This window comes from Crinia signifera, chromosome 4 (assembly GCF_055691185.1).
Source record: "Crinia signifera chromosome 4, ASM5569118v1, whole genome shotgun sequence".
NCBI lineage: Eukaryota > Metazoa > Chordata > Amphibia > Anura > Myobatrachidae > Crinia > Crinia signifera.
Window position 1 is genome coordinate 156,605,765 of NC_139220.1, and position 12,480 is coordinate 156,618,244.

General features: G+C 43.1%; 1 protein-coding gene across 10 annotated transcripts in view; it reads right to left on the reverse strand.

The window, feature by feature from the left end:
- The window catches only part of CADPS2 (calcium dependent secretion activator 2), a 547,338-nt gene that overhangs the window by 102,298 nt on the left and 432,560 nt on the right, over nt 1-12,480 (reverse strand). For all 10 annotated transcript variants that reach the window (XM_083182838.1, XM_083182837.1, XM_083182844.1 and 7 more), the window contains one exon: nt 656-803. In XM_083182838.1, the coding sequence (XP_083038964.1) occupies nt 656-803 (148 nt within the window). The remainder of the gene's footprint in view (nt 1-655; nt 804-12,480) is intronic.

Here is a 12,480-nt window from a genome sequence, read left to right on the forward strand (position 1 = left end):
TGGTTCCCAAACATTTTCGAATCACGGCACCCTAGAGTATCAGACATTTTTTGGTGGCACCCCTAGGCACCCCTAGGCCAAAATTTGAGTACTTTAGAATAAAAATATGAAATTAAATAAATTGTGTTTATGTGTCACCCTTATGTGGTGAAAGACCGGATTTGCTTCCGTTTGTACACATTTTTTATGTTGGCAAGCAGCCAACACTGGTTTTGCTAATTACATTGACCATTAATAGTTTAATTTGGTCTTGGACCACCAACTCAGGAAACCCCTGCAAGTGCTCCGCGAAACCCTGGGGTGCCACGGCACACAGTTTGGGAACCAATGACTTAGCGGTTGAAACATTTTTTAAAAACTGTTAATGGTTTACTATGTGGTGTTGTAACTCAAGAAAGTCAGCCTAGTATTAGTCTGGGAAGCACACTACCCGGCAGTGTTATGACATTTATACTGTGTGTTCCTGCCCCCTTCCTGCACTACAAGCTAATAAGTAATGGGGGTGATGGCGCCTCAAAGAACATGCTTTTGGGCAAAAACAATCTAGTTCTGTGACTGGTGCTATGACTTTTTTCCAGACCTCATAACTTCTTATGTGAAGTATCAAACAGTTATAGAGAATAGCCCAATGTTTAACAATACAATAATCACTTACGTCTTGTCCACCATTGAGAACACAGAGCTTAGTACACTGCTTTTTGGCATCCACCAAAACGTTAAACATTGTACATACTGAGGCTGGAATACGCAAGTCTGTAGATTTACTTGTCCTTTGTAGCTTGAGTTCAAATGCAGTCCGTGTCCTAAATGACAAAACAGTGCAGTCAGAAGTGACCTGGGAAATGTAATGCTTAGAATCAATTAACCATGTTATCTCCTCATCTGCTTAGGTCTTGTTTAGGTAAATATATGGATCAGTAAGTCAACAATGTCTTGATTGACAGTTATTAGGTTGACCGTGAAAATGTCGACGCATGAAAAGGCTGACATACAGTAGGTAGACATGGCTAAAGATAATCGACACATGCAATCTGTTGCATAGACATAGACATAGAAATAAGCAACACATGATAAGGTCGACATGAGTTTTTAAAAAAAAATCGGGTCTCAACATGGACCCCCAAGTAGTGTAAGCCGTACCCTCACATGGCACACTCCACTCGCCATGCTTACTGCTGTCACTTGTAGTCCACATGGTTCCTAAAGTATGAAAAAGTTTTGAGAAAGAAAGTTATGAAAAACTCATCTTGCCCTTTCATGCGTCGACCACTGCAACGTTGACCTTTTGCCACTGCAACGTTGACCTTTTGCCACTGCCGCCCTAGCGCATGTCGATCTTTTGATTTGTTGACAAAAAGTGGTCAACCTAAAAACTGTAACCGAAACTATAATGTAGTGATAATTATTCTTTGTATAACTACATTATTTATCAATATAGAAATGTTATCACAGCATACATGCTCACAAAATATAAATATTAATGTTCTCACATCTTCCCCTTCAATAGTAATAATCAAAAAAATAAAAACAAAATCAGTGAAGGCCACTTGATTTAATAACACTGCAGTGTTTAACCCCTTCCCGACAATTGACGTACATTTACGTCATGGTCGGGAAGTACTTCCCGACACATGGCGTAAATGTACGTCATGGCTTGTAACTGTCACCGCGTCTATAGACGCAGTGACAGTTTCAACATGTCTGCTGTCCCTGACAGCAGACATGTCCGTGCATGCCCAGGGGGGGCTGCGATGCCGCCCCCCCGTCGGCGATCGCTGTGATTGGCTGTTCAGTGTGAACAGCCATTCACAGCGTTTTCCTGTGTCACCGGCGAATAACGTTCGCCGGTGACACGGGATCGGAGGTGATTGGTGCTGTAAAGTACAGCACCAATCACCGCGGGGTGTAAGGGTGACACTGGTGTCACCCCACCTCACCCCGCCCGCCCCCAAAGGCCGTGATTGGTTCGTCGGACCGACGGACCAATCACAGCCAAGGAGGGGGATTTAAACTAACGGTGACTGCACTGCAGACGCCATTCCGGTCTGGAATTGCGTGCAGTGCGGTCACCGTGCCTAGCTGCCGCAGTATACTGACCTGAACCTTGCCAAATACTTACCTGATCCTTGCAAATACCTTGCCTGATCACTGCTTCATCACTGCTTGTAGTGTGCTGGATGCTTCCTGGATCCTGCTTGTAGTGTGCTGGATGCTTCCTGGATCCTGTTACTTGTGACTTCCTGTGTTGTGAACTTGTGCTGCTGCAGTGTAATAGCGTTAGATAGAGAGAGATAGAGAGATAGAGATAGTGTCAGAGAGTGCTATATTTTGTGCTGCTGCAGTGTGATATAGTTATAGATAGAGAGATAGAGAGAGATAGAGAGAGAGAGATAGAGAGAGATAGAGAGAGAGATAGAGAGAGATAGAGAGGCCTAGTGACAGAGAGTGCTATATTTTGTGCTGCTGCAGTGTGATAGTTATAGATAGAGAGAGATAGAGAGAGTGACAGATTGTGCTATATATTTTTTATATAACTGACTGCTGCCCCTCCTTTTGTGCTGATCAGTATAAATTAACTGATCAGCAACTTTTTGGGGGCGCAGGTTTTTTTTAATATATATATATACCTGTCACTGCTGCTGCTGCAGTGTCATAGAGTGATAGATAGTGAGAGATAGAGAGAGATAGTGACAGAGAGTGATAGAGAGTGCTAAATTTTGTGTCTGCTGCCCCCGCCTTTTGTGCTGATCACTATATCTGAGGTGATCAGCAACTTTTTGGGGGTGCAGAGGTTTTTTTTTTTTATATATACCTGTCAGTTGCTGCCAGTTGCACTGTCAGTTGCACCAAAGGTTGTGCACCTGCTGCCCCTCACTGGTAATCAGTGTCGCATCACTGATCACCTTTTTTTTTTTTTTGTGGGTGCTGTGGGGTCTTTTTTTAATTTTTTTTTTACACACACTGTGATTTTGTGGGTGTCCTGTGGCCACTGTGCGCTGATCAGTGACGTACATCACTGATCAGCTTTTTCGGCACAGGGTTGATCTATTTTTTTTTTTTTTTGATCAAATTCCTGTTGCCTTTGAGCGCTGTTCAGTGACGGACGTTACTGACCAACATCTGTGCTCAATTTTTGGCGCAGGACCTTTTTTTTTTTTTTTTTAACCCCTTCAAGTTGTTTTTTTTTAACCCCTTCAATTTTTTTTTTAACCCCTTCAATTTTTTTTTTTAACCCCTTCAATTTTTTTTTTTTAACCCCTTCAATTTTTTTTTTTTTTTGTATAAAGTATTTTTTTTTTCTGCACTACATACACACTACACACTACATACCCCCCGGGTTGAAATAAAGTTTGTACCCCCCCCTACACTATACACGTGTTGAAACATTTCACTACCAGTAACACAAAAATAAAAATGTCATCCCAAATGTCATCCCAGTCATCCAGAAGAATGTATTCAGCGGAGGAGGCATATGCCATGCTTGCCTCTGACTCTGACACAGCCAGTGAGGCAAGCGGGGAATTTGAAGGATTCGTCTTAAGCACCTCTTCCTCCTCTGGTGATGAGGGACCCCCTCAAAGACGCCCCCGTAGAGCAGCTGAGACCCCCCCCCAATAATTGATCTCGTATGGACCCCACCACCAGACAATTTTGAGCCCCAGGTTCCTGAGTTTTTGGCCATGCCAGGAATCCAATTTGATTCCACAGGTCTCAGAGAAATTGACTTTTTCAAATTATTTTTCTCTGATGATTTTATAAATTTAATGGTGGACCAAACTAATTTATATGCCCAGCAGTTTATTGCTCAAAACCCCACGTCATCATTTGCTAGGTGGACCCCTGTAGATGCAGTAGAGATGATGACGTTTTGGGGTCTGGTGTTTCATATGGGCATAGTAAAAAAGCCAGAAATTAGGCAATATTGGAGTACAGATGTTCTGTACAGCACCCCATTTTACCGTATGGCCATGCCCCGGGCTCGATTTGAGACGATCCTTAAATTTTTGCATTACAACGATAATGCACAGTGCCCACCCAGAGATGATCCCACCTTTGACCGGCTATTCAAAGTCAGGCCGGTCATTGATCATTTCAGTGCCAAATTTGAAGACATGTACATCCCAGATAAATTCATTTGCATAGACGAGTCCCTTATACATTTTAAAGGAAAGGTTAAATTCCGCCAGTACCTTCCCAGTAAGAGGGCAAGGTATGGCATAAAAATGTATAAGCTGTGTGAAAGCACCTCAGGGTACACTCACAGGTTTAGGGTATATGAAGGGAAGGATTCAAGAATTGAACCGCCAGAATGCCCCCCCTCCCTCGTAGGTGTTAGTGGAAAAATTGTCTGGGATTTAGTGCACCCCTTCCTGGATAAAGGTTATCACCTCTATGTGGATAACTTTTACACTAGCATCCCCCTGTTTAAGGCCCTTGGTTCAAGAGGTACAGCAGCTTGCGGTACTGTGCGCAAGAACCAAAGAGGCCTCCCAAAAACGCACATTGCCCAAGTAATGAGAAGGGGTGAAAGCAGGGGAATATGCACCGAAAATATGTTGTTGGTCAAATATAAGGACAAGAGGGATGTCCTTATACTGACAACAATTCACGGAGACAGTACCACCTCCGTCCCTGTACGAGGTACCAGTACCCACCAGTGGCGTAACTCCCGGAGGCAATGGAGACATTTGCCGCCGGGCGTTAGCCACTAGGGGGGGCACAGAGAGAGGAGCATGGTGAATGGAAATGAAAAAAAACTACAGCTCCTAGCAGACCTTGCTGCAGGAAGCTCAGGGCTGCTGGGAGCTTAATTTTAGTTTCAGTTTCTGCAATCCAGCTGCAGTTAGTGCACTCATGCACTGTGCAGCAGTTGCACCTTCCTTGCAGCCAGATAAGAGGGAACGAGTGGCTCCGGAGCAGCAGTCCGAAAAGGGGGCGTGGCTACACGGCACTGGACTGGACTGTACACACAGTCATTGCCAGCCAGGCCCTGCAGCAGCAGCAGCATGGTGAGTGTGACTGTGTGTGTGTTTAACTGTTATATCCAGTATGTAATTATCTGTGTGTGTGTGTGTGTGTGTGTGTGTGTGTATATGTGTACCTATTATGTACAGTATGTATTTATCTGTCTGTGTGTGTGTAACTATTATGTACAGTATGTGTGTGTGTGTGTGTAACTATTATATACAGTATGTATTTGTGTCTGTGTGTGTGTAACTATAATATACTGTATGTATTTATCTGTGTGTAATTATTATACTGTTGGAATGTGTGTATGGGTGAATAGGTGTGTGAATATATGTATGCATAAGTGTAGGTATGTATAAGTGTGTGACAGTATGACTATATATGCATGTGTATAGGTGTGTGATACGTATGCCAAATGTCGGTCCGATCGCCCCCCCCCCCCTGCATGCCATGTCCCTTCTCATGGGCTGCAAATGGATGTTTAACATAAACATCCATTCGCAGGCTACGTGGAAACAGCCACATGATTCGATGGTCGCCGACCATCCAATGATGTGGAACGTGCACGCATATCTAAGTGACTCTCAGTTCACTTAGATATGCGTGCACACTGGAGAGGAACTTGGCAGGTAGCTGACATCCGGTGATGTCAGCTGTCCACCCCTGGCACCCACGTCACGGGCCGATTACCATGGGAACTACCATAAAATGCTGGGTGCGAATATATACGCAGCCACCCCTGCCCGCAGTTTTGGGTGCCTGCGCTTGGCGAATAGTGTGGCGATACACATGCGCCAGCGCATACGCACATCGATTCCTCATGCGAATGCACTGTGGATGCAAACAAATTAGAATGACCCCCTTTATATAGGTATATGTGTGAGTATGGGTTATTTTTTCTTTATCTGCAGCCCAAATAAATGGGTACATTTATGCAAATAATGTGAGATGTGCCAGGAGGCGTGTTTAATCAGTAAGCAGTCTGTGTGCATGGATGTTTATAAGTGTACAGTATGTGTGTATTTATTTAGTTACAGAAGTGTATGTTATGAGGTGTGCAGTGCTGCATGTGTGTTTATAAGTGTACAGTATGTGTGTATTTAGTTACAGAAGTGTGTTATGTGCTGTGCAGTGCTGCATGTGTGTTTTTAGTGAAACAGGTTTGTGGATGTTTTTTAAGTGACAGAGATGTGTGTGTCTGTTAAGTGTAGAGTGACTGCGCATGTGCATGTTTGAGTGAAAATGGTGTGTGTTTGTGTTGAGTGACTGAGAATGTGGCAGATTTCTGAGGGCCACCAAGGCACATGAACGAACAACCCGTGTCGTTTATGTGATTTTTTTTTACATATTAAACAGCCGACCCGCATATCACAGAAGCCGGACGACCCACATGTCACCTCACACAGAAGCAGGCCGTATACCATTCTTGGAGGGAGCCAGGACACATACTTGGAGCTGCAACACCTCCGTGGGACATTGGGCACCCCCCCATGAGCACTCCCATTCTTACGGGGATCCAGTGACACAGAGAAGGTAATGTTGATCTGTATGCTGCTCCCTGCACACTTCTATCAATGCTCTCTCTTCTTTCCCTTTTTCGCACACTTCCCCCCCCCCACCCCATCTCTAACTTTCTCCGTATTTTTTCCACACTCAATCCCACCACCTCTCTGTTTTCTCCCTCTTTCTCACACTCATTCTCCCCTCAACCTCCCCTCTATTCTTCCCCTCTCTCACACTTACCCCCCTCCCTTACTCTCACCCCTATCTCTCTTATCTACCTTATTCACTCCCCCCCCACTTCTCTCAATATCTCTCATCCCCCTTTCTTCTCCACCTCTCACACACTCACTCTTCTGCTCTCATCCCCCTCTCACTCCTCTCTCAAACTCTCTCTCCTTCACCCTCTCACCCATCTCCTCTCTCTTTAACCCCTCTGTCTTGATTCCCGCTCACACTCTCTCCCCCCTTTCTCTCAACTCTGTCTCTTCACGCTCTCTCACACCCCTTTCTGCGCTCAGACCTCACCCTCTCTATCTCTCACACACTCTCCCCTCTCTCACACCCCCCCTCACTTCTCACACTTACTTTTACCTTTTCTCCCCTCTCTCACACTCCCCCACTCTCTCACTTTTCACCACTGCTTCTCCACATCATGCCTTCAGAGGCCAAGAAATAGTTGTGAGGCCATACCCATTGTTTTGCAGGACAGAGGTGTGTATGTGTCTGTATTAGGGGGGGCACCAACATTTATCTTGCCTCCGGGCAATTGGGATGAACTTACGCCACTGGTACCCACACCTCAAAACCTAATTGTATCCTGGATTACAATAGGTACATGGGCGGAGTGGATCTTTCAGATCAGGTACTGAAGCCGTACAGTGCCCTGCGGAAAACAAAAATCTGGTACAAGAAGCTGGCCGTGTATATCATCCAGATGGCACTGTATAACGCTTACGTGCTATTCCGTTCTACCGGCCAGAGGGGGACATTTATGCACTTTCAAGAGGAAGTCATAAATGGCCTAATATTTGGGAACCAGCAGGCAGAGGGCCCCAGTACTTCTAGTACTGGCCCCCGTATTGTACCAAGGCAGCATTTTCCTGATGAAATCCCCTCCACTGGAAAAAAGGGCAGGACACAAAAAAGGTGCAAAGTTTGCTATAAAAAGGGAATAAGAAAGCAAACTATTTTCCAGTGTGACACTTGCCCCGACAAACCCGGCCTATGTATAAAGGAGTGTTTTAAAATATACCACACATCTATGGATTATTAGGTTCATAATTTCACCGTGCTTCGGGGGTCTTGCTAATGCCACATAGCACCCACCATTCATTCCACCAGAATCTGAGCCGCAAAATCCAAAAATCACTCCTTCCCTTCTGAGTCCTGCCATGCACCCAACTGGTATTTTTTGGTCACATGTGAGGCATTGCCGTACTCGGGAGAAATTGGGGCACAGATTTTGGGGTGCTTTTTCTCCTTCATACCTTCTGAAAATGAAAAATTTTGAGCCAGAACTGCATTTTTGTGTAAAAAAATGTAATTTTTCATTTTCACTGCCCACTTGTATCAAAATTGGTGAAACCCCTGGGGGTTTGAAATGTACACTATACCCCTAGATGAATTCCCTGAGGGGTGTAGTTTGCAAAATGGGGTCACTTGTGGGGGGGTTCCACTGTATTGGTGCTTTGGGGGTCTTGCTAATGCGACATAGCACCCACCATCATTCCACCAGAATTTGTGCTGCAAAATCCAAATATCACTCCTTCCCTTCTGAGTCCTGCCACTTTTTGGTCACACATGAGGCATTGCCGTACTCGGGAGAAATTGGGGCACAGATTTTGGGGTGCTTTGTCTCCTTCATACCTTCTGAAAATGAAAAATTTTGAGCCAGAACTGCATTTTTGTGTAAAAAAATGTAATTTTTCATTTTCACTGCCCACTTGTATCAAAATTGGTGAAACCCCTGGGGGTTTGAAATGTACACTATACCCCTAGATGAATTCCCTGAGGGGTGTACTTTGCAAAATGGGGTGACTTGTGGGGGGGTTCCACTGTATTGGTGCAACATAGCACCCACCATTCATTCCACCAAAATCTGTGCTGCAAAATCCAAAAATCACTCCTTCCCTTCTGAGTCCTGCCATGCACCCAACTGGTATTTTTTGGTCACATGTGAGGCATTGCCGTACTCGGGAGAAATTGGGGCACAGATTTTGGGGTGCTTTTTCTCCTTCATACCTTCTGAAAATGAAAAATTTTGAGCCAGAACTGCATTTTTGTGTAAAAAAATGTAATTTTTCATTTTCACTGCCCAGTTGTATCAAAATTGGTGAAACCCCTGGGGGTTTGAAATGTACACTATACCCCTAGATGAATTCCCTGAGGGGTGTAGTTTGCAAAATGGGGTCACTTGTGGGGGGGTTCCACTGTATTGGTGCTTGGGGGGTCTTGCTAATGCGACATAGCACCCACCAACATTCCACCAGAATCTGAGCTGCAAAATCCAAAAATCACTCCTTCCTTTCTGAGTCCTGCCATGCACCCAAATGGTATTTTTTGGTCACATGTGAGGCATTGCCGTACTCGGGAGAAATTGGGGCACAGATTTTGGGGTGCTTTGTCTCCTTCATTCCTTGTGAAAATGAAAAATTTTGAGCCAGAACTGCATTTTTGTGTAAAAAATGTAATTTTGCATTTGCACAGCCCAGTTGTATCAAAATTGGTGAAACCCCTGGGGGTTTGAAATGTACACTATACCCCTAGATGAATTCCCTGAGGGGTGTAGTTTGCAAAATGGGGTCACTTGTGGGGGGGTTCCACTGTATTGGTGCTTGGGGGGTCTTGCTAATGCGACATAGCACCCACCAAAATTCCACCAGAATCTGAGCTGCAAAATCCAAAAATCACTCCTTCCTTTCTGAGTCCTGCCATGCACCCAAATGGTATTTTTTGGTCACATGTGAGGCATTGCCGTACTCGGGATAAATTGGGGCACAGATTTTGGGGTGCTTTTTCTCCTTCATACCTTCTGAAAATGAAAAATTTTGAGCCAGAACTGCATTTTTGTGTAAAAAAAATTAATTTTTCATTTTCACTGCCCAGTTGTATCAAAATTGGTGAAACCCCTGGGGGTTTGAAATGTACACTATACCCCTAGATGAATTCCCTGAGGGGTGTAGTTTGCAAAATGGGGTCACTTGTGGGGGGGTTCCACTGTATTGGTGCTTTGGGGGTCTTGCTAATGCGACATAGCACCCACCAACATTCCACCACCAAAAATCACTCCTTCCCTTCTGAGTCCTGCCATGCACCCAACTGGTATTTTTTGGTCACATATGAGGCATTGCCATACTCGGGAGAAATTGGGGCACAGATTTTGGGGTGCTTTTTCTCCTTCATACCTTATGAAAATGAAAAATTTTGAGCCAGAACTACATTTTTGTGTAAAAAAATGTAATTTTTTCATTTTCACTGCCCAGTTGTATCAAAATTGGTGAAACCCCTGGGGGTTTGAAATGTACACTATACCCCTAGATGAATTCCCTGAGGGGTGTAGTTTGCAAAATGGGGTCACTTGTGGGGGGGTTCCACTGTATTGGTGCTTGGGGGGTCTTGCTAATGCAACATAGCACCCACCAACATTCCACCAGAATCTGAGCTGCAAAATCCAAAAATCACTCCTTCCTTTCTGAGTCCTGCCATGCACCCAAATGGTATTTTTTGGTCACATGTGAGGCATTGCCGTACTCGGGAGAAATTGGGGCACAGATTTTGGGGTGCTTTTTCTCCTTCATACCTTCTGAAAATGAAAAATTTTGAGCCAGAACTGCATTTTTGTGTAAAAAATTAAATTTTTCATTTTCACTGCCCAGTTGTACCACAATTGGTGAAACCCCTGGGGGTTTGAAATGTACACTATACCCCTAGATGAATTCCCTGAGGGGTGTAGTTTGCAAAATGGGGTCACTTTTGGGGGGGTTCCTAAATTTTAGCATCTTATGGTGCCTAGAAACCTACATGGTGCCTAAAAAATAATCTCATAAAAAGGAGGCTCCAAAATCAAGTAGGTGCTCCTTCTATTATGAAGCCTGTGGTTTGGTCAACGTGCACACTAGGGCCACATATAGGATATTTATGAAAACAAAAGAATTGGGGGAATCAATTTTTAGTCACATTTCTCTAGTAAAATGTACTGTGTTCCTTAGAAAAATGTATTAAATTTGCAAATCTGCAAAAAAAATGAAATTTTGAAATTTCACCTACACTTTGTTTTAATTCCTGTGAAACACCTAAAGGGTTAACAAACTTCCAAAATGCTGTTTTGAATACTGTGAGGGGTGCAGTTTTTGAAATGGTATCATTTATGGGGGTGTCTCACATACAAGTCCCTCAAAGTCACATCAGAACTGAACTGGTCCCTAAAAAAATCAGTGTTTGAAATTTTCTTGAAAATTTGAGAATTTGCTATTCATATTGTAAGCCTCCTAGTGTCCAAAAAAATTAAAAGGAAGTTGAAATAATGATGGAAACATAAAGTAGACATATGGTCTATGTTAGTTATTAACTATTTTGAGTGGTATGATTATTTGTCTCACAAGCAAAAAATTTAACATTTTGCAAATTGCTAAATTTTCCATTTTTTTACGACATTTTGGTATTTTTCACAAAAAAACACAGACTGTATCGACCCAAATTTACCACTAATTTGAAGTACAATGTGTCACGAAAAAACAATCTCAAAATCACTGGGATAAGTAAAAGCAAAAAAAAGTTATCCCCACTTAAGTGATACATGTCAGATTTGAAAAAAAGGGCTCTGTCAGGAACGCAAAAACTGGCTCTGTCAGGAAGGGGTTAAAGTGCTTCAAGATTATTTTTTTTAAGTGAAGGGTCTCTACTCAATAAATGACATCTGTTATGCAATGCCTGGCCTTACTGCAGTTATCTATTCACGTAAAGTATTAAAGGTCCAATTATTAATTAACTATATGAGGACCTGAAACTGTAAGAAGATGACAGCAATACGCTATCACACTGCTTCCAGCTCTCTCCCAGGAAGGGCTCATCAGCTTTTGTGTCCTGGCATAAGCATTTCAATTAATTCAAGTGAAAATATTCAGTTTATCATTGTAAACGTAGGTGAAAAATATTCATTTTATATATTGATCATTATTACAACTTTTATTACAATAGCTCATGCTTACAGCAGGATATTGCTAATATTTGGTTTGGCTATTTCAATTTGTTTATATTCCCAATACAATTACAAAGGGCATCTTTTCTTTTTTTAAATATATTAATGTTTAATAAATTTGAGTGTTTGCAGAAAATAATTATTGAAGATATTTAAAAAAAATTATTTTCTGAATAAACACTAATATACTTCTTATGTGCAAATGTAATAGGTTTTTCTTTTTAAATGTTTGCACATTTAAAACATCAGACAGACTTGCCGGAGACGAGCTGATGCATGCATGTCTAACATTTTGCTTGCCTCCACTCCCCTTCTACATCATCCATTGGAGTAGGGTTAGAGAACATTCTTCTTTTCAACATATATTACTGTCAAAGTATAAAAACTGTTAACTCAAATGTATCTGTATTTATTCAGCAGTGATTGTTTTATAAGTCACCTAGACAACTGTGATAACTTGTGGAAATCCTCTCCTATGGTATCCTTGGTGTGCGACAAACTGGGGGTCAGCGGCAGCAATGGGCCAGGGTCCCCTTGGAATGGGACCCCAGTGGTGGCAGCAGGCTGGGATCGCGTTGGTTGCGGAATTTCTATTTGGTGTCATTTTTTTTAGCGTGAGACAGGGGGCAGGCAGTCTGATGGTGGAGGAGGCGCACAAGAAATGCCTGAAGAAGCCCTGGGGTGCCAGCAGCCATGCAAAAGAGCTTAAAGGCCAGTGAAAGGTGCAAAGAAGTAAACTATTAAAAGCACTTCTTGCATATTTATTTCAGTATTTCCTTTGCAGGGGCACTATAGGTACCATTTGGCCCTTA